Source organism: Balaenoptera acutorostrata, chromosome 3 (genome assembly GCF_949987535.1).
Source record: "Balaenoptera acutorostrata chromosome 3, mBalAcu1.1, whole genome shotgun sequence".
NCBI classification, from domain to species: domain Eukaryota; kingdom Metazoa; phylum Chordata; class Mammalia; order Artiodactyla; family Balaenopteridae; genus Balaenoptera; species Balaenoptera acutorostrata.
In genome coordinates this window covers 96175535-96197252 of record NC_080066.1, presented here as the reverse complement: position 1 = coordinate 96197252, position 21718 = coordinate 96175535, and the positions used below count along the sequence as shown (strand labels likewise).

Genomic DNA, 21718 nt, shown 5'->3' with positions numbered 1-21718 from the left:
GGAGAGAGAAACAAGCATGAGGCCAGCTTGCCTCCTAAAAATACACACCAGGGCTCCTGGAGGTCAGGGCCCGTGGCTTTTTCTTTTATGATCTTGCCCGCACAGTGTGGGGGATTGAACAGTGCAATATTTTCATAATCAAAATAAAAAACGACCACCTCAGTGGGCCAAGGCTGTGGGGTGGAGAGGCAGCTCTACAGGAGAGCCCTGAGCCACCAACGCCATGCCCTGATAAGGTCTGCAGTGGCACTTAAATCACTTCCTCCCTCCGTGCAGCTGAAGCTGCGTGAAGAAGTATGAAGCCCACCAGAGTTGGCACAGAAGGGAGCCAGGCCACGGGGGCTGCACAGTAGAGAGCTGCTGAGGCCTGTTTCGCAGTACCCCAAGCTGATGCACCTTCGTGGAACAGGCCAGGAAAAAAGTTCGGTGGTCAGTGACCCGGGGGATTAGAAGGGAGTGGCTGGGGTTAAGATGCCAGGCCCTGGCCAACTGGTTTGGAGTCAGGGGTGTACAGAACCAGGAAGTGTTACTCAGCCCAGATCCCCCTGCCCTTCCCGACAGCCCCACGCCTCCTCCTCTCTCCTAGGCCTCTGCAGCTCCTAGGAGAATTGCCCTCCCAGCCAGGCTCACCTCCTAGGCTTGGCCCAGCGCCTTCCCCAGAGGCGGGACCCCAAGTGAGGCCCAGGCAGCCCCACAGGAACGCAGGACCCTGGCTCCCAGATGTCCTTTCCTGCCCGGAGGCTATCTGGGAAAATCGAGGAGAGGCTGAGGAAATGGAGCAGCCAGGCTTGCTATCAGGCCGAGGGGAGGGCAACTCTCCCCTCCCCAAGGTAATGCTGCTCTGCTGAGAAAACCTGAAGTCACCCTCGGCATGCCCCGAGCCTGGCCCTGGGAGGAGCCAGCCCTTTGTAGGCACAGGGCTGCTCCGAGTTAACACACCCTCTGCCTCCTTCCTTCCCCCCATCCCTGCAGGCTCTGCTAATGAGGGCCTGTCACGGGGCCCCAGGGCTGAGTCACCCACACCAGCAACAGGCCTCTTCCTTCCCCAGCAGTTGTTCCACACGCCTGCCTTTCAATTAGCTCCCACCTCCCGGAGCTCCTCACCCCACACCCACGGGGGCTGGGGAGCCAGGCCTGCCCGCGAGGACGCAGGGCGTTGGGCTGTGGAGGAAGAGGCGGCAGCGTGGTGACACACAAAGCAGGGCTGCCCCAGATGGTCCCCAGAGGAATGTTACGCTCCCCGGTGCCCTGGGGCGTTGCCGCTGCCCCAATCCCTGCCTGCGGATGCTGCAATTACCTCAGAGCATGAGACCAGCCTTCCACCTGACTGAGTCAGCCGGAAGACAACAACACATCTCCTCTGCCACACACTGGCACAAACAGCCAAGCCACTAATCAGTCTGGGAGCCAGCGGCGGAGAGGCCGGCCCCCCGCAGGGCCAGGGAGAGGGCGAGGAGCCCGGCACTGGGCAAGAAGAGCCACCTCAGATCGCGCCACAGCTGCCCTCGCTCCGGCTCCACGGAGTGGAGTGCTGTTTCTTCCTCCTGGGGTTTTTCCACTGCCCTATCAAGTAACCAGGCCACTCCTGTCCCTCTGGGAGACTCCCGTCGCCAGGAACTCTCAGCTTTTTCGGCTCTCCTGGACACGCGGCCGAAGGTCCCTGCTGAGCAGAAACCCGGAGGCCTCTGCTTCTGCCAGCAAAGGCTGCCTCCCTGATTCTCGCCGTTCACTGCTCCAGCGGGACCAGATGGCCCCCAGCTGCCCTTGAACCGGGCTTCTGAGGTACCAGGCTTGTCTGCTGGCTCCCCGGGGCCCCATGGAGACCTGGCAGAAAGGCTCCTTCTGCAGCACCTCCTTCTTCAAGGGGCTGAGCATGCGGCGGCCGCGGAGACTCCGGCGACAGGGCAGCGTGCTCAGCCAGGCCAGCACGGCTGGAGGGGACCACGAGGAGTACAGCAACCGAGAGGTCGTCCGGGAGCTGCGAGGGAGGCCAGATGGCCGGCGCCTGCCACTGTGGGGGGATGAGCAGCCCCGGGCCACCCTGCTGGCCCCGCCCAAACCCCCGCGCCTCTACCGAGAAAGCTCCAGCTGCCCCAACATCCTGGAGCCCCCATCCACCTACACCGCAACCTACTCTGCCACCCTGCCCTCCGCGCTCTCCCTGGCGGACGCCCTCCACCAATACTCCGATGAGGACCCTTTGGACACGCCCCCCTTCCAGAGGACACCTGCTCCGGACCTCAGTGATCCCTTCTTCTCCTTCAAAGTGGACCTGGGGATTTCACTTCTTGAGGAAGTTCTACAGATGCTGAGGGAGCAATTTCCCAGTGAGCCCAGCTTCTGAATGGGGGGAGGGTGGGCAGAGGTGGGTGAAAGAGCCAGAAGCCTGGGGACCCAGAGAAGGAGGGGACAGTCGTGGATTAAGGTAGGGATAGGAATCCAGGTCCCTGCCTTCCCTCTGGGTCCTGAACAGTTCTCTGAGTCACCCCAGAGTGGAGGGACAGAGGTACAGAGGCAAGATGGAAATGTGAGGGGGGCACCTGCTGGCAGGAGCCCTGAAGGCAGCTAGCTAGGCTGGGAAAGGGAGGCCACGCCTGCAACCACAGGGACCAGGCAGAGGCCAGCAGAGAGGGAGGGTGGCATAAGGGGTGAGTCCGGGAGTGGAGGACGCGCAGACTGGGCATGACAGATGGGTGCCCTGGGCCAGCTCCCTCTGAAGCCACTGTCAACAGAACGAGGTTACAGGACAGGTCTGGGCAAAAGTGGTCCAATCCAGGCTGGAGAGGAAAGTGGGAGACCTAAGGGGAGAGGGATGAAACAGGCGTGACCTTGTACAGTATGGTAGCCACTAGCCGCACGTGGCTGTTTAATTGAAATTAAATACAATTAAAAATTCAGCCCTCAGTCACACTAGCCAGGTTTCAGGTGCTCAACAGCCACATACGACTAACGGCTACCACACTGGACAGAGTGAACGTTAACATCACTGGAGAAAGTTCTACTGGGCAGCACAGGTCTAGACCATGGCCTGGGGCCTGGTGGGGGGAAGGAGGAAGCATATGGGGCCTGCAAGGGAAGGGAGGGGCTGACAGAGTAGGAAGAATGAGGCAGGTAGAGATACACAGTGTAACTCTGGAAAACAAATCAAACAAATCACTAGCAGAAAAGGGGGCATGAGAGACTCAAAGTGCCAGTACAGCTGCCCGTAGCACGAGCACTCCCTGGTGCCCAAGGAAGGAGGCTCTAGGGAATGCCAGGCACAGACAGCTTGCGAAAGGGGGCTGTGCGGAATTCCCAGAATTACTAGTGACGGGAGCCCTTGGGAAATGCAACAAAAAACAGTGGCAGGTTTCCCTCCTTCCTGCGCCCATGAGAATACGGGCCGGAGGACTGGATCAGGGACAGACATGAAGCTCAGAGCTGTTACAATGAAGAGGCAAGCTGGTCTCCAGACTCCTCACCAGGACTGAGGAACTCTGCTTTGCTCAAAACCTCTGACGACGGGGCTACGGCCCCACCCTGAGGCCTTGGCCAGAAGACTTGGAGCCAGAGCCCAGTTGGCCGCATGTGGTTCTGACACCCCAGGCCTTTCCAGGTGTGGCAGAGGGGGAAGGGAAGCCTGGACACACAGCGCCTCCACAACCGAAACCTGTGGCCTCCCCCTTCCCTCCTCTTGTGTGGCTGTGCTGAACTGAAAGCCCCCGTGGGATGGTGATAAAGAGAGCTCTTTGTAACACAGCCTATGGAGTGTCGTCTGGGGCTGCGAAATGCTGGGCCTTAACCGTGGGGAAACGGTCTCTAAAGAAGGGTCCCGAGTCAGGCTCAGACCAGGTCCTTTGCCTCCTCTGTCCAGGGTCTGGGACACACTCCAGAGAGCTCCCCATCCTCACGGCCAGGTGAGGGGCGTGGTGGCGGGGTGCCTGAGGCAATGGGAGTGGAGCCCTTGCTGACCCACGGAGGGGCATTCTTCCCCACCGAGGGGCTGGAACACATCAGCCTGAGGCTCTCACACAGACCCCTGGGCACTTCAGAGAAGGGAGAGAGAGCTCTTGTCCCACCGAAGTGGGGACAAGTGTGACCAGGGCTGTGTGTGTGTATACGTGTGGGGCGGGGAGCGGAACATAAGCCTTCGTGGAGCCGCGAGGACTAAGAGCCGGTGTTGGGCTTGTGTCAGCTCAAGTGCCTGCTTTACCACAAGTCGGGCACCAGGCAGCACCTCAGTGTCGGCAGGGTAGCCAGTGTTATTTCTAAAGAGGAGATATTGCCTCTTGACAGTAGGTCCCCATCTGGGACAGCCGTGGACGCACCTGTAAGGAAGCTGGGGAAAGAAGCAGCCACCCTCATCACCGGCCCCTTCCCTGAAGCACCAGGTCATCTCAGCGCCAAATGCTTCACACTGCAACCAAGCGACCCGCAGGCCAGGACAACGCCTTTGGGTGATGATGAGAGAACCCAAAGGGGACCAGAATATGATAAATAAGGTCTAAGAGGTCTGTATAGGGTGGGCCCCACTGGCACTCAGAGAGGAAAGGGGATCAGCAAGGAATCCCAGTCCTCCTGCTTGGATTGGCAGACCTGCCAATCTCTCCATATTCCTGATGACTGGGATTTGCGAGGAAAGGGCCCTGAGAAGAGCCCAAACAGGAAGAGGCGCCCTGAAGCCTGAGCATGCCCGGCTGTGTGAGGCCTGGCTCCTTACCTGGGACAGTCCTGGGTGGTTAGGGCCCATTGTGCTCTGGGGCCGTCCCTCCAACCAGGAAATCTTCAGGGGGTTATCGACTAGGCCCACTTCATTCTGGACAGCCAGCTCCTGTCAAATACAGCATCCGGTCCTGGTCCCATCACTCCAGTCGGCTGCAGAGAGGCTCTCTCTAACCCCACAGAGAGAACCAGAACCAGCGCTCTCATCCTCCAAGCAAGGCACAGCAAACTTCACACGATGGTATGCTGAAGCTCTGACCTTCCCCGTGCGCCACGTGAGCTTTCTGACTGGGGAGTGGAGGAAGGGGAGAAGGCAGTGCCAGGGCTCCAACCTGGAGGTGTGCTGGCTTCCAGGGGAAGGTGGAGGGTGCAGAGCCAGGCAGCAGGAAATGAAGCCGTCCCCGGAATATTCTCCTGTCCATCCCTTCACTTGCTGTGCCTCTACTCCTGGGAGCTGGAGGGGCTCTGGGGAATCCTGGCTCTGAGTTGGCCCAGAGATCCCCCGGGAGTGTGGACACCTAAGCTCAGAGGGCCCACAGAACTGGATTCCTCCCCTGGAATGGCAGGGCTGTCGACGGCCCCCAAAGCCCCACGGAGCACTCACCGCAGCCTTGATGGTTGCAAACTCCACCACGGCGGTGCCTGCCTTCTTACTGGACAGTACCAGGTTGAGCACCTCTCCGTACTGTGAGGATAAGCGGGTCCCGGTAAGCATGGCTCAGCCTTCAGGATGGCCCAGCTCACACCAGAGACAAGCCTGGGCCACCCAGAGGCCACCAGGCCATTTTTAGCTGGGGTATAACCTCTCATTGCTAGGTTCCCAGAAAGGGGGGATCAGAGATGGGAAAGAAAGGTTCCCTCGCCCCTCGGGAATGCAGAGGACAGCAAAGGAGAGCTCGGCAGACATGGGAATTTAGACCAGCAGAGACGCACAGCTGTCTCAGCAACTGAAAGAGGTGAAGAGGATGTGGCTTTGGTGCCAGACAACAGCCTGCTCTCGCCCCACACACGCAGCCAAGCCCTTTGCTTCTAAGGACAGCAAGGGAGGGGGCACACGGCAACATGAGTGACTGGGGGGCCGTGGCCTGGGGAGAAGGTCTATGACACAGAAAAAAAGGCAGGTAGAGATGGGAAGGAAGGTTAGGCCTGGAGCTCCTGGGGTTTGGGCTGAGGTGGGGCCTGAGATGATGGGTTAGGGGGAAGTCAGCAGGGCAGACCTTTTGAAAAAGCCGCAGGAGGACATCTCTGGAATAGCCGCCTTGTGACTTGGCCTCCTTCTTGCTCTTCCACTTGAGCTGAAAAGACAGCAGTGGGCATCACCATTAAACACTGACTTCTCAGCAGAACCAGACCCTGCACCTGAGCTTTACAGTCTGAGCAGACACCTCCCCCCCTTCAAAGCACTGGTAATCTAGGGAGCACCCCCCAAAATGCATTCCCCTTGAAAACAGACAGGCAGGTGGCCTGCTCACCCACAGCTACGCTTCCAGCCCTATAAGATGCTCTCCTTTGAGGGCCTCAGGGAGGGCTGCCCTGCAGCCTTCAGGGCTAAGAGCAGCCTTTCACGGCCAGCTCTGAGAGGCCATCCTGATGCCCAGGCAGTGGGAAGATGGAAGGATGGGATGTGGGTAGTGGTGTGGCTCCCAGAGATCCAGCATCCCCACCAGAAGCACCTGTGCCCATGGAATCATCTGTTCTGCTGAGAGGAGATGGTGTGAGGTGGCCTGTAGATCCGCAGGGCTCACCTTTAGCTTGGGGGTTCCTTTGCTTTCAGGATTTTCTGCCATTCCTAGAAAATTTAGGAAAATTAGCAAGGTAGAATATGATGGAGTCAGAGGTTCTCTCTCCAATGGAGACACAGGCCAGGGCCAAAGGACCTAGAAAAGATCACTCCTGACCAAGGGCAGTATTTGCCCCGCCCTGCTGTGGAGCCTGGTAGGGCAAGTAGAGGCAATCCCACCCCAACCCTGAGGAGCTGTCACCTTGGGACAGCTGCCCAGCTGCCTGCTGAAGGCCATGGTCAGCACTCTGCCAACGAAGGGCTATGAACACCTACGGGGGGCAGAAGGTAGAGGTACAGACCACACAATTCTACTGAAACAGAGTACCCCAGAGCCTTCCCCACCCCGCCCTGGTGATCTGCTCCAAAACAGATCCAGCTCTGCTTGGGACTAGGATAAATGGGGCCAGGAGATCTCAGGTAGAGTGAAAAGCCAATAGGCCTCAGAGAACTGGTAAGAAGAGACAGGTGGCATGTGTCCAAGTGGGGTGCCCAGGGGGTTCCAGCAGGTGGAAGGTTCCAGAACAACTTCCCTGAGCAGCCAGTGTGGCCACTCTGGGCATCAAGAGCTGCCTCAGAGGGGGAGGCAGGTTTGGGGGACGGACTCTCACCTCTCAACCTCTGTTCCCGTTCCTGGCGTATCTGCTCCTGGATCACCCTCTGCTGCTCCTCCAGCTGCCGGGAACCCTCTTCTCGCAGGCGTCTGATCTGCAGAGTGGGAGTTGGGGAGGGTGACAGTTCTGTGCAGATCCAATTCCAGGTTGGCTCACCTTGCAAAGGTCCCTGGGACATTCCACCTGCAAGCTAGGCTCAGCAACCTGCAGGTGGGACAGGTTACCCAGATCCCACAGAAGAAAGTGGAAATGGCATGTCCTCTCCAGTCACGGCAACCCCTTTGCTCCACCAGCCTCCTCCCCCTGCAGATGGCCGCAGTGCCTGGACGCTCACCTCTTGCTCTAGTGTCCCGGTGCTCCGGCTCTCTTCCTCCTCCTCCTCGTCGCTGCCGTGGGCCTGGGCCTGCCGCTCCCGGGCCTCCAGGTCTACGAACAAGGGTTGAATGACCCAATGTCTGGTCTAAGCAGTTTCTACATGGCCCCAGCCTACCAGGCTCTGGCTGCTTCCCCAAAGTCTCACACAGCATGAACCTATACAGTAACTCTGGCCCCTCCCTGAATGCCCATGTGCTCCCAAATTAATTTCCATCGAGAAAAGTCCTAACAAGGAAGAGAATAGGATCCAGCTGAGTGGCCGGGGTCTGGAAAAGTTAAAGCAGCTCACGCTGACCAAGCTGGTTCTCCAAACAGTGAACAAGGTGTGGGTGGGTGCTTATGTCAGTAGCCCAGGGCCACGGGTCAGGGCTGCCAGTGGGTGGAGCTCCTGGCCTCTGTTCCTGTGGTTTGGCACCACAGCCTGACCTGCGACCTTGCCATGGCTTTGATGCTCTTCCCACCACTGAGCTCAAGTTCCCACAGAATCTTCTTTTTTTTTTTTTTTGGCTGCGTTGGGTCTTCGTTGCTGCGCGCAGGCTTTCTCTAGTTGTGGTGAGCGGGGGCTACTCTTCGTTGCAGTGCGCAGGCTTCTCATTGCGGTGGCTTCTCTTGTTGCGGAGCACGGGCTCTAGGCATGTGGGCTTCAGTAGTTGCAGCACGTGGGCTCTAGAGCACAGGCTCAGTAGTTGTGACGCACGGGCTTTGCTGCTCCGCAGCATGTAGGATCTTCCTGGACTAGGGATTGAACCCATGTCCCCTGCATTGGCAGACGGATTCTTAACCACTGCGCCACCAGGGAAGTCTCCCGACAGAATCTTCTACCTCCCCCCTCAACTCACATTTACCAAGCCTCACTGTGGACCCAGCTACAACGGCTCCTACAGGAACATCAGCCTCCATGCAAGGACATCACCCCAGGTCCTGGAGCCTTCCCACCTTCCAAGAGAAACCTGATTGTGGCCCTGTCCCAGGCCAGCTGCTGTGACAAATGCTTCTTTCAGGTCTGGGACTCGCCGCTTTGTTTTCTGTTCACTTTACTTACCTAAACTCTTCAGGTTTGTTTGTTTTTGATGGATGTACTGGGACGGTATGTGTACATAATAAATATATGGATGTGAAGCAGGCAAGAGGAAGGGGAGGAAAATCGAGTAAAGAATGCTTGGACCAGTCTTATGGGGGTGATGAAAATGTTCTAAAATTGATTTAGAGTCATAGATGCACCATTTGGTAAATTTACTAAAAATCACTGAACTGTTCACTTGAAATGGGTGGATGATATGATATACGAAATATATGTCAATAAAGCTGTTTTTTAAAAGACGAATGCCTGGATCTCTTTGGATCCTTCTGAGAGGATTTCACAGGGACGAATGAAGAAGATCCAGGATGGCATGGCCAACAAGGACGCTGATTGTACTCATGCTGTGTGGGTTCAAATCCTGGCTCCAGCAAGTTCTTATCCTTTTGGTGCCTTGGCCTCTTTTGTCTATAAAAAGTGGGTTTCATAACACCCAGCTCCTTGGATAGTTGTAATAATTAAAGGAGGCAGTAAAACATCTGTCACAGTGCTTAGCTAATAGCACACCTAGTCACTGTTATTATTCCTAAGACTGTCCTTTAGGAGCCACTCCTGAGAACGGGGTTCTGCCCTGAGCCGGGGTTCTGCCCTGAGCCGGGGCCACAAAGCTCTGAGTTGCTGGAACTGAAGCTGCAGGAGGAAAGGTGGGGGAGCTGCAGGAAAGCGGTCCAGGGAAACTGCAGGCTACCAGCACCACGATGTCACCTACCAAGCTTCACTTTCTTCCTTCTCTCATCAAGTTTCTGGGTCCTCTCTGCTGCCTGCTTCCTGGCTTTCCTGACCTTGTCATATGCAGCCTGGCAGAAGAAAGGAACACGGAGGAGCAGTCAGCCAGGGAACACACACAGAGCCCAGCCACCTCCCCAGCCCTGCCGCTAGCCCTAGAGCCATCAGGAGGCAGTCTGGTGACAGGGTCTTCAGGCTAGGACAGCAAGGACTGTGACGCATGGCCAAGTATAGAGGATGAAGCACACAGTGGTCTATAAATGTGGAGTACAATTTAGATAGAGAAGGATGAGCTTACCCTGGCGGCAGCATCGGTCAGTACCTCCAAGGCCTGAGAAAGCTGATGGAAGAGTTCAGCTAAACATAGGGATCAAAAAAGAGAGAGGAGAAAAGTAAAGTTAGACTTGATGATGGTGTGCTCCCTCAAAAGAGCACCTCAAAGAAGCCACAGGCTGCTAGAAAAGCAGACATCAGCAGATGATGGACTAGCAAGAAAGGGTGAGCGCATCAGCAATTGACCAGATGCTCCTAACATGCGAAGTGCAGCCTTGGGGCCCAGCGCCCAAAGCCAGGCTGTGTGCGTTGGCCTCCCACAGCACTCACACCACACCCAGGTGGGTTGGCCTCCTTCTCCCCATGCCTAGGAGAGGCTCACCTGCTCTGGGATTATCCGGATTTTTGTCTGGGTGGCAGGAGAGGGCCTTCTGCCTATATGCCTTCTTCATCTGGAAGAGTCAAGATTTGGTTATTTACTCTCTCACCCCAGGACAGAAAGGAAAACATTGTTAAAGTGATAAGGGAAATCCAGGGAGTGCTCTCCATCGCTAAAAGAAAGGCTGCCACACTGAAACAGTCACCTCACAACCACAGAGGAGACCTGCAGTGGAGGCAAAGGCCGTGGAGGGAGCTGACCACTGCCCTGCAGTAGAGGGGCTGGGCCTGCTTCCTGCTGAGCACCCAGTCTTACCACTGTGGATGTCAGAGGGCTCCTGGCAGGGGGCAGATGTCCCTATAGCCACCCGGAAACAGGCACTCTCACACACTCATGGTGTAATGTAATGTAAACCAGGGCAACCTTTCTGGAGGGAAATTTAGCCATCAAAATTTAAAATGTACTTTCCCTTTGACTTACTCTGGAATTTGGACTTGTAGAAGCATGCCAAAATAAATATGCAAGGATGTCCACTAAAACATAGTTTATATTACCCCAAAGTGCAGCCAACCAAAATCTCCAACAACGGAGAGACCCATTAAAAAAATTACCATAGACAGAAGTCTGTATGTGTTGTCTAGAAAGATCTTCAAGTCCTCATCACAAGAAAAAAAAATCATAACAATGTATGGTAACGAATAGCAAATCATGTTGTACAAAATGTGCCAATTATACCTCAACTTTAAAAAAAGAAAGAAATATCTTCAAGGTATGGTGCATGAAAAAAACAAGGCTTAGTATATACAATGATCATTTTGGGGTTGAAAATAAACAAGAAAGTAAAAGAAATGTAAATAGAGACACTCGGGCATGTGCACAGCCCTTGTTTTCTCTTCTTCTCTTTCCTCAAAGCAATCATATGAAACTTGTGGTTTCCTTTGGAAAGAAGCTGAAAGTGGAGGGGAAGGAAACATTTACTTCTCATTTTATACTTTTCTGTAGTTCAAATTTTCAAACCTTAAATAAGTCTTACTTTATTATCTTTTTTATTGATAACGGGTTATCTTGGTGGCGAGGCTATGGTCCTTTTTTAGTTTTTATCTTTGCACCTCTCTGTATTAAAAAGAACATGTTTTATTTCTTATATTAGTAAAAATAAGCAAACATAGCCACCAAGATTCTCTTTTATATATTCCCCACACATAAGGGAAGGCAGAGCACAAAATCCCAGAAGCTACCCTCTGCTTCCTGAGGCCTTGCTCTCAGTTCTGCCTGCACACCTTACCTACTGCTCAAACCTCCTGGGAGGAGGAGCCTCTAGACCAGAACCTCTACCAGTAGCTAAGAAGACTGGCTCCCCAGGCTTCCCAGAGGGAACCAATTCATTTCACCAAAATTAAATTATGTTTTTCCACTAGAATGATGATACAAGTTGAAGACACATCACTCTGAAATTGGAAGACCTCACCACTTAAGGCTCCGCAGTGGCTTACTCAGCTGAACTCTAGGTTACTACTCTTTACTTTGTTCACCCATTGGGGGGTGCAGTTTTTTAAATGTTGGGAGATGGCCATTCTAACTACTGTGATGGCCATTCTAACTACTATATCCAAAGTGTGCTAAATAAGGGGCTTCGGAGGCAAGCAGCCAGCACCCCCAGGGGAGGGCCTGCGGGCAGGTGCCTAACTCCACTCCCACCTCCAGAGCTAAGGAGGGCCAGGAGCCACCTAGCCCAGGACCTCTGGGGTGTGCTGCCACCTGCTGGGCCACGGCTAGAACCACACCTCCACCTGCCAGGGCAACCAAGCCCATCTAGCTCTCCTGGCTGAGCCTGAGGAAGCAGGAACCACTCCCAGGACAGGCTTTGAGCAGAGAGGGTGTAGATGTGCTTCCCTGCTCCCCAACCTTCCCAACTGCCCACCTACGTTCACCTCCCACCCCAACTTAGGTCTTCACCATTAAAAAGAAATGACAACAATAACAAAATCTAGCTTTTTTTCACTATTAAGAAATAATAATAAGGGAAGGGGAGGTGATAGTTTTATATATACTCTCACACTTGGAATGTCATCTTTACTCTTTAGGCACCTTATCATTCATCTTTTCTCCCTTTTACTCTTTCTTTTCCTTTCTCCATTATGCCCAGGGCCTTATTTCTTTTTATTTTAAACCAAGCCTTTATTATATATTCTTTACATTTAAGGGTCCTTTATTTGTTTTTTCAAAAAGTAAAACAATACAAAAAATATATAAAGAGAGAGCTAAAAAGCTAATGTTCTTTCCCCATTTCCCCAGCCCTCTCTCCAAGGTTCCTGTGTTAACTGGATGGTGGGTGTCCTTCTAAACCTTCCCCCTTGATCATTCCAACAAATGATTTGGGGTCTTGTTTTGGGGTCTTTGGGGTCTTGTTTCTGCCTCTCCACCCCCACCTCTCTCTCTCTGATCCCAGGCCCTTTCTCTGAACTGGTTGAGAGGAAGAGGAAGGGAGAAGAGGGTGTCTATTGCCTCAATTTGTAACACTACCCTCGGAATGAGCTTCCTCAGGACCAGGATCAGCAGGCATGCACTATTGATATTGGAGGATTTTGTGGAAGATGGTTTCTTTTATATCATGGGGCTCTTTTAAAGAGTTACATGTTCTTTTTTGTAAATCTAAGAGGGACAGTAAAAGGGAGAGAGGAGCTAAGAAGGAATAGTACGAAAGAAAAATAAAAGAAGCATGGGGGTGCTGGGTAGTAGTACATTCTTCATTTTCTCTTCTTTTTTTAAAGAACACAGATTTTTATCCTAAACGAATGATATTAAATATTGTTTTGTGTTTTATAATTCATTTTAGATGTTCTATATCAGAAGATTGGTGGGGTTTTTTTCACTTAAACAGGAAAACAAAACTGTTCAAGCAAAAAAACTAAGTATATAATAATGGGAAATAATCTACATATATTAATTTGCTTCCTTATCAGTTCTCTTTCCAGAATGTGTTCCTTTGACATATGTCTTCAACAGTCTCATCAGACTTTATTTGAAGCAATAGTACAACTGGACCTAGGTCACCTCACTCCCTGTATGGGTGGACCCCCATCTTACCCCCACCCCTCCAGCCTCCCACACTCCCAACATCTACAATCAAACACAACTGCCCCAATCAACTTGATGTATCCTGGACCCCTATTCCCTCAAGGGCTTACTGGGCCTCCATTTCCAAATCACCCTTTAAAGGTGTAAGAGGTTGAACATTCTGTGTTTCAAGATCCTATTGGAAAAATTTACCAGTCTCATGAGTAGGGGGAGATGTGAGGCCAGAAGGTCAAGGTCAGGCTGGTATTCATTTTTAGAGAGGAATGTCTAAGGGTAGGAGGGGAGCTCTCCAAGAGCCCTTCAGTACAGCACCGAATCTACCCCACCTCCCAGGTCCACTCATGGAGCAGCTAGGATACGGAGGGGCTGAGCTGGAGCTGGGGATACAGAGGAAAGTCAGGAATTTCCCTGAGACTGAAGAGAAAGGACACTGCTTAGCAAGGAAGATGGCTATGAAAACAATGAATTACACTGAGGTTGTAAGATGCCTGTAAGAGAGGGCCCTAAGAATGGAAACAAAGAGAAAAGAGTGGCTAATTTTAGCCCTGAGGGCCTCAGAGAGGAGGCAATATCTGAGCTGGATCTGAAAGGTGAGTAACAGTTCTCCAAGCAGAGCCAGAAAGGGCATTCAAGACAGAGGATGTGGAAGAGCCCAACTTCTCTTCAAGCCCCAGACAAGCTTAGAGAAGAAATGTTTTCCTTTACTGAGGAATAAGTACTGAGAACAGAAAAAGACATGAAAAAGGAGAGACATGGTTGCAATAAAACATGGGAATAAAAATAATGTTTTTGTCAAAGAATATTTTGGTTAATTAAAAAAAAATTCAACCAAAGAAAAGTAATAGAAGAAAACCAGGAAAAGAATAAATTCATAAAAACAAGTTTTAACGCACAAACTTGGGGTGAAGAAATGCTAGGGAATGAGAGCATACATGTAGGCAAAGAAATGCAAACTGGGCCGAGAAGAGGAGAAAAAGATTAAAGTTAACTCAGGTATGATACTGAAAGTACAAGAAAGTTAACGTGATTCATAAGGTATGTGTGATTCACAAAACAAAGAGTAGAACAATTAGAAGAGAAAGCCCCACAGTGCATATGAGCAGGGCCAGATGTGGAGAGCCTTCTGAGTTCAAAAGTAATGAACCAGGATGAATGACTGAGGAGGCATTTGGGGTCTCCAAGCCCAAAGAACTTGAACCTCAAAGTTCTCTGTGAGCTAATCAAAGTTTATCATAAAGCACAAAGGCAAGATTAATGGAACATATAAGCATGGCCAAGAAACAAATAGTAATAAATATAAAAATTCAATGTATAGTAAAAAGTATTACTAAAATCCAATACACTGAGTGAAAAAAAAAAGTTTTTAGCTCTTCATCTCAAACCATATACCAAAATAATTCCAGATAGATAAAAAAACTAAATACAAAAAAAGAAACTAAAAGAACCTAAAGAAAGAAAATGATGGTAAAGAAAGAAAATGATGGGACCTTTTTTTTTTTTTTTAAAGTAAGCGGTACCGGGCTTCCCTGGTGGCGCAGTGGTTGAGAATCTGCCTGCCGATGCGGGGGACACGGGTTCGAGCCCTGGTCTGGGAAGATCCCACATGCCGCGGAGCGGCTAGGCCCGTGAGCCACAATTGCTGAGCCTGCGCGTCTGGAACCTGTGCTCCGCAACAAGAGAGGCTGCGATAGTGAGAGGCCCGCGCACCACAATGAAGAGTGGCCCCCACTTGCCGCCACTAGAGAAAGCCCTCGCACAGAAACGAAGACCCAACACAGCCATGAATAGATAAATAAATAATAAATAAAATTAAATTTAAAAAAAAAAGTAAGCAGTACCTTATTTTATTTTATTTATTTATTTATCTATTTATTTTTGGCTGTGTTGGGTCTTCGTTTCTGTGCGAGGGCTTTCTGTAGTTGTGGCAAGCGGGGGCCACTCTTCATCGTGGTGCGCGGGCCTCTCACTATCGCGGCCTCTCTTGTGGCGGAGCACAGGCTCCAGACGCGCAGGCTCAGTAGTTGTGGCTCACAGGCCTAGTTGCTCCATGGCACGTGGGATCCTCCCAGACCAGGGCTCGAACCCGTGTCCCCTGCATTGGCAGGCAGATTCTCAACCACTGCGCCACCAGGGAAGCCCCATGATGGGACTTTTAATCTGCTTTTAGGATGGGGAAGAAATTCCTAAGCATTAAAACAAGGGAAGGAATCACACATGCATGCACACACACATGCATACTTACACAAAATGAATGGATTTACAAATGAAAAAATTTTAATTTCTCTAAGTAAAAAATCATAGACAAAAAAAAAATCATAGACAAAATTAAAAGATGAAGGAAATGATAACAGAGAGAAGTATCTGCATGAAATATGACACACAACACAGTCTTCACTATGCATAGAAATCATGAAGAAAAAGACAAGCAAGAAAAAGACAAACTACAAGAAAACAGAGAGAACATGAAGAAACAATTCATAGAATATAAATGGTCAATAACATGAAAAATGTGCACAGCAAAGGAAACAATAAACAAAATGAATAGAAAACCCTCAGAATGGGAGAAAATATTTGCAAACAAAGCAACTGACAAGGGATTAATTTCCAAAATATACAAACAGCTCATGTAGCTCAATATCAAAAAAACAAATGACCCAATCAAAAAATGGGCGGAAGACCTAAATAGACATTTCTCCAAAGAAGACATACAGATAGCCAACAAACACATGAAAAAATGCTCAACATCACTAGTTACTAGAGAAATGCAAATCAAAACTACAGTGAGGTATCACCTCACATAGGTCAAAATGGCCATCATAAAAAAATCTACAAACAATAAATGCTGGAGAGAGTGTGGAGAAAAGGGAACCCTCCTACACTGTTGTGGGAATGTAAATTGGTAAAACCACTATGGAGAACAATATGGAGGTTCCTTAAAAAACTAAAAATAGAGCTACCATATGACCCAGCAATCCCACTCCTGGGCATATATCCAGAGAAAACCATAATTCGAAAGGATGCATGCACCCCGATGTTCATTGCAGCACTATTTACAATAGCCAGGACACAGAAGCAACCTAAATGTGCATCGACAGAGGAACGGCTAAAGAAGATGTGGTACATATATACAATGGAATATTACTCAGCCATAAAAGGAATGAAATAGTGCCATTTGCAGAGATGTGGATGGACCTAGAGATTGTCATATAGAGTGAAGTAAGTCAGAAAGAGAAAAACAAATATCATATAATATCACTTGTATGTGGAATCTAGAAAAATGGTAGAGATGAATTTATTTGCAAAGCAGAAATAGAGTCACAGATGTAGGGAATAAATTTATGGTTACCAAGTGGGGAAAGGAAGGGTGGGATGAATTGGGAGATTGAGACTGACATATATACACTACTATGTATAAAACAGATAACTAACGAGAACCTATTGTATAGCACAAGGAACTCTACTCAATGCTCTGTGGTGACCTAAATGGGAAGGAAATCTAAAAAAGAGTGGATATATGTATATGTATGACTGATTCACTTTGCTGTACAGCAAGAAACTAACACAACATTGTAAAGCAACTATACTCCAATAAAAATTAATTAAAAAGAAAAACATGAGGGACTTCCCTGGTGGCGCAGTGGTTAAGAATCTGCCTGCCAATGCAGGGGACACAAGTTCGATCCCGGGTCCAGGAAGATTCCACATGCTGCAGAGCAACTAAGCCTATGCGCCACAACTACTGAGCCCGCGTGCCACAACTACTGAAGCCTACACGCCTAGAGTCTGTGCTCCGCAACAAGAGAAGCCACCTCAATGAGAAGCCCATGCACCACAATGAAGAGTAGCCCCTGCTCGCCGCAACTAGAAAAAGCCTGCGCGCAGCAACAAAGACCCAATGCAGCCTAAATAAATAAATAAATAATAAGTAAATAAATTTAAAAAATAAAATAAAATAAAATCATGGTTAAAAAAAACATGAGGGCTTCCCTGGTGGCGCAGTGGTTGAGAATCTGCCTGCCAATGCAGGGGACACGGGTTCGAGCCCTGGTCTGGGAGGATCCCACATGCCGCGGAGCAACTGGGCCCGTGAGCCACAATTACTGAGCCTGCGCGTCTGGAGCCTGTGCTCTGCAACAAGAGAGGCCGCGATAGTGAGAGGCCCGCGCACCGCGATGAAGAGTGGACCCCGCTCTCCGCAACTGGAGAAGGCCCTCGCGCAGAAACGAAGACCCAACACAGCCATAAATAAATAAATAAATAAAATTTAAAAAAAAAAAAACATGAAAAATTTTCAGCCTCACACACAAAAATTAGGCCCTTTTCACCTCTCAGTTTCCTCTCAAGGAAAACAAGGATGGTATTTAATGTTGGTGGCTTTATGGTGAATATGTAAATTGACACCATGAGCCTGGTTTTTTTTTTTTTTTTTGGCTGTACTGCATGGCTTGTGGGATCTTAGTTCCCTGACCAGGGATTGAACCCGTGCCCCCTGCAGTGGAAACATGGAGCCCTAGCATTGGACTACCAGGCAATTCCCAACACAATGATTCTGGAAAGCAATCGGGCACTATATATCAGGAAGCTTTGAAAAGTGCAGACCCTTTGATCCCGCAAGGCCTCTTCTAAGAGCCTATTCTAAAGAAATACTTAGAAATTTATACAGTATTTATAAACATTGCTGTTCATTTATAGCACTATTTATAAAAGAGAAAGTCAGAAATCATCTACATTCCAAAATGACAAAAATGGTAGCTAGCACTTACCACATAGCAAGCTGTCTGAACTGCTTTACTTATAGTAACTTACTTAACTCTTAACACATCCCTATGAGGTAGAAATTATTATCATCCTCATTTTACAAAGGAGGAAATTGTGACATAATGAGGTGTTCATTATGATACTGAAAATTCATTCAATGAAAAACCATGCAATCATTGTTTCATACAATACCTGCTCTACTCTAACCATACACCATAGAAAAAACTGTGGCTACCACCCCACCCATGCCATCAAAGGCCAAATAGGGAGTCTAGACTTCCACCCTTACCAGCTGTAACAAAGCACTCCAAACCTTTGCCAGGGTGGTGTCACAGAAGGCCAAGAAGGGAGTTCACCCTAGCCAAATGAAAATATAAAAATATCCCTGAAAGAGAGGGTTATAGTTGACATTTACTTTTCACAATGAGCTTGTATTACTTTTCACATCAAGAAAAAGATTGTTAAAAAAAAAAAAATTAAATTCTCCAATCAAAAGACAGAGTGGCTGGGACTTCCCTGGTGGTCCAGTGGTAAAGAATCTGCCTTACAATGCAGGGGACGCAGGTTCAATCCCTGGTCAGGGAACTAAGATCTCACATGCTGCAGGACAACTAAGCCCGAGTACCACAACTACTGAGCTTACACGCCTCAACTAGAGCCTCCATGCCACAAGCTACAGAGTCCACGCTCTCCACGCTCTCTGGAACCCGCATGCCACAACTACAGAGCCCACGTGCCCTGGAGCCTGCATGCCACAACTAGAGAAGAGAAAATCCACACACCACAACTACAGAGAAGCCCACGCACCACAACAAAAAGGCTGCACGTTGCAACGAAAGATCCCACATGCCTCAGTGAAGATCCTGTGTGCCAAAACTAAGACCCGATGCAGCCAAAAACAAACAAACAAACCCCAAGACCCATCTATATGCTGCCTACAAGAGACTCACTTCAGATGTAAGGACACACACAGACTGAAAGTGAAGGGATTGAAAAAGATATTTCAAGCAAATGAAAACCAAAAAAAGCTGGGGCAGCTATACTTATATCAGACAAAATAGGCTTTAAGACAAAGGCTGTAATAAGAGACAAAGAAGGTCATTACATAATGATAAAAGAGTCAACCCATCAAGAGGATATAACATCTGTAAATATTTATGCATGCAACACAGTAGCACCAAAATATATAAAGCAAATATTAACAGACCTAAAAGGAGACATAGACAGCAATACAATGATAGTAGAGGATTTTAATACCCCTCTTTTATCAATGGATAGATCATCCAGACAGCATATCAATAAGGAAACATTGGCCTTAAATGACACATTAGTTCAGATGGACTTAACAGACATATATATAACACTCCACCCAAAAGCAACAGACTAGGGGCTTCCCTGGTGGCGTAGTGGTTAAGAATCCACCTGCCAATGCAGGGGACACAGGTTCGAGCCCTGGTCCGGGAAGATCCCACATGCCACGGAGCAACTAAGCCCGTGCGCCACAACTACTGAGCCTGAGCTCTAGAGCCTGTGAGCCAAAACTACTGAGCCCGCATGCTACAACTACTGAAGCCCATGTGCCTAGAGCCCGTGCTCTGCAACAAGAGAAGCCACTGCAATGAGAAGCCCACGCACCACAACGAAGAGTAGCCCCCACTCGCCGCAACTAGAGAAAGCCCGCACGCAGCAACAAAGACCCAATGCAGCCAAAAATAAATAAATTAAATAAATTAATTAAAAGAAAAAAAAAGCAACAGAATACACATTCTTCTCAAGCACACATGGAACATTCTGCAGGACAGATCATATATTAGGCCACAAAACAAGTCAATAAATTTAAGAAGACTGAAATCATATCAAGCATCTTTTCTGACCACAATGGCATGAAACTAGAAATAATTACAAGAAGGGAACTGGAAAATTCAAATATGTGGAGATTAAAGAACATGCTACCAAACAACCAATGGTTCAACGAAATATCAATGAAAGCAAGATCTGTTTTTTTTGAAAAGATAACAAGACAGACGAATTTTTAGCTAGACTCCCCAAGAAAAAAGAGGGGACTCAAATAAACAAAATCAGAAATGAAAGATGAGCCATTATAATTGATATCACAGAAGTACAAAGGATCATGAGACTACTCTGAACAATTATATGCCAAAAAATTGGACAACCTAGAAGAAATGGATAAATTCACAGAAACATACAACCTACCAAGACTGAATAATGAAGAAACATAAAATCTGAACAGACCAATTGCCAGTAAGGGGATTGAATCAGTAAATAAAAATCTCCCAATAAACAAAAGTTCAGGACCAGACAGCTTCACTGGTGAATTCTACCAAACATTTAAAGAAGAATTAGGGACTTCCCTGGTGGCGCAGTGGTTAAGAATCCACCTGCCAATGCAGGGGACATGGGTTCAATCTCTGGTCCAGGAAGATACCACATGCCGCAGAGCAGCTAAGCCCATGCACCACAACTACTGAGCCTGCACTCTAGAGCCCGTGAGCCACAACTACTGAGCCCGTATGCCACAACTACTGAAGCCTGTGTGCCTAGAGTCCGTGTTCCACAAGAGAAGCCACCTCAATGAGAAGCCTGCACACTGCAACGAAGAGTAGCCCCCACTCACCAAAACTAAAGAAAGCCCGCGCACAGCAATGAAGACCGAACACAGCCAAAAATTAAAAAATTAAAATTAAAAAAAATTTTGTTTAAATAAATTTTAAAAAGTTTAAAAAAAAATAAAGAAGAATTAATACTAATCTTTCTCACTCTTGCAAAGAATAGAAGAGGAGGACACATTTCCAAACTACCTTTGCAAGGCCAGCATTATTGCCCTGATACCAAAACCAGACAAGGATGCCACAAGAAAAGAAAATTATAGGCCAACACCCCTGATGAACACTGATGCAAAAATTTGACAACAAAATATTAGCAAACAGAATTAAACAATAATATGTACATTAAAGGATCATACACAATGATCAAGTGGGATTTATTCTAGGGATGCAAGGATAGTTCAACATCCACAAATCAATTAATGTGATACACTATATTAACAAAACGAAAGATAAACATCTTATGATCATCTCAAGAGATGCAGAAAAGGCATTTAACAAAATTCAACATCCATTTACGATAAAAACTCTCAACAAAGTGGGTATAGAGGGAATATACTTCAACTTAATAAAGGCCATATATGACAAGTCCACAGCTAATATCATACTCCATGGTGAAAAGCTGAAAGCTTTTCCTCTAAGAATCAGAAACAAGACAAGGATGCCTACTCTACCCTCTTTTATTCACCATAGTATTGGAAGTCTTAGCCAGAGCAATTAGGCAAGGAAAAGAAATAAAAAGCATCCAAATCAAAAAGGAAGAAGTAAAACTGTCACTATTTGCAGATGACATATTATATATATAGAAAACCCTAAAGGGTCCACCAAAAAACCTGTTAGAACAAAAGAATTCAGTAAAGTGGCAGGATACAAAAGCAATACACAAAAGTCTCTTGCATTTCTAGGCACTAACAATGGATGATCAGAAAGAGAAATTAAGAAAACAATCCCATTTACAATTTCATCAAAAAGAATAAAATACCTAAAAATAAATTTAGCCAAGGAGGTGAAAGATCTGTACACTGAAAACAAAAAGACAATGATTAAAGAAGTTGAAGAAGACCAAATAAGAGGAAAGATATTCCATGCTCATGGTGTGGAAGAATTAATATTGTTTAAATGTCTTTACTACCCAAAGCAATCTATGGATTCAATGCAATCCCTATCAAAATTCCAATGGCATTTTCACAGGAAAAAAAAAATCCTAAAATTTGTATGGACCCACAAAAGACCCCAAATAGGCAAAGCAATCTTGAGAAAGAAGAACAAAGCTAGAGGCATCACATGTCCTGATTTCAAACTATTTATAAAGTTACAGTAATCAAAACTGTA

General features: G+C 48.2%; 2 protein-coding genes across 7 annotated transcripts in view; one reads left to right on the top strand and one right to left on the bottom strand.

The window, feature by feature from the left end:
* Positions 1 to 21718, bottom strand: part of DNAJC17 (DnaJ heat shock protein family (Hsp40) member C17) — a 38592-nt gene that overhangs the window by 695 nt on the left and 16179 nt on the right. Inside the window, exons 2-11 of one of the 6 annotated variants that reach the window (XM_007180394.3) lie at positions 9930 to 9999; positions 9573 to 9631; positions 9258 to 9345; positions 7430 to 7521; positions 7093 to 7189; positions 6375 to 6490; positions 5919 to 5996; positions 5306 to 5386; positions 4700 to 4810; positions 631 to 745 (exon numbers count right to left, since the gene is read on the bottom strand). In XM_007180394.3, the coding sequence (XP_007180456.1) occupies positions 631 to 745; positions 4700 to 4810; positions 5306 to 5386; positions 5919 to 5996; positions 6375 to 6490; positions 7093 to 7189; positions 7430 to 7521; positions 9258 to 9345; positions 9573 to 9631; positions 9930 to 9999 (907 nt within the window). Of the gene's footprint in view, positions 1 to 342; positions 746 to 4699; positions 4872 to 5305; positions 5387 to 5918; positions 5997 to 6374; positions 6491 to 7092; positions 7190 to 7429; positions 7522 to 9257; positions 9346 to 9572; positions 9632 to 9929; positions 10000 to 21718 lie in introns of those variants that run through there. The other 5 variants (XM_057543547.1, XM_057543548.1, XM_007180395.2 and 2 more) reach the window with 5 other exon arrangements.
* On the top strand, positions 741 to 8771 carry C3H15orf62 (chromosome 3 C15orf62 homolog). The gene has a single exon (XM_057543550.1). The coding sequence runs from the start codon at positions 1817 to 1819 to the stop codon at positions 2342 to 2344; it is 528 nt and encodes a 175-aa protein (XP_057399533.1). The 5' UTR covers positions 741 to 1816; the 3' UTR covers positions 2345 to 8771.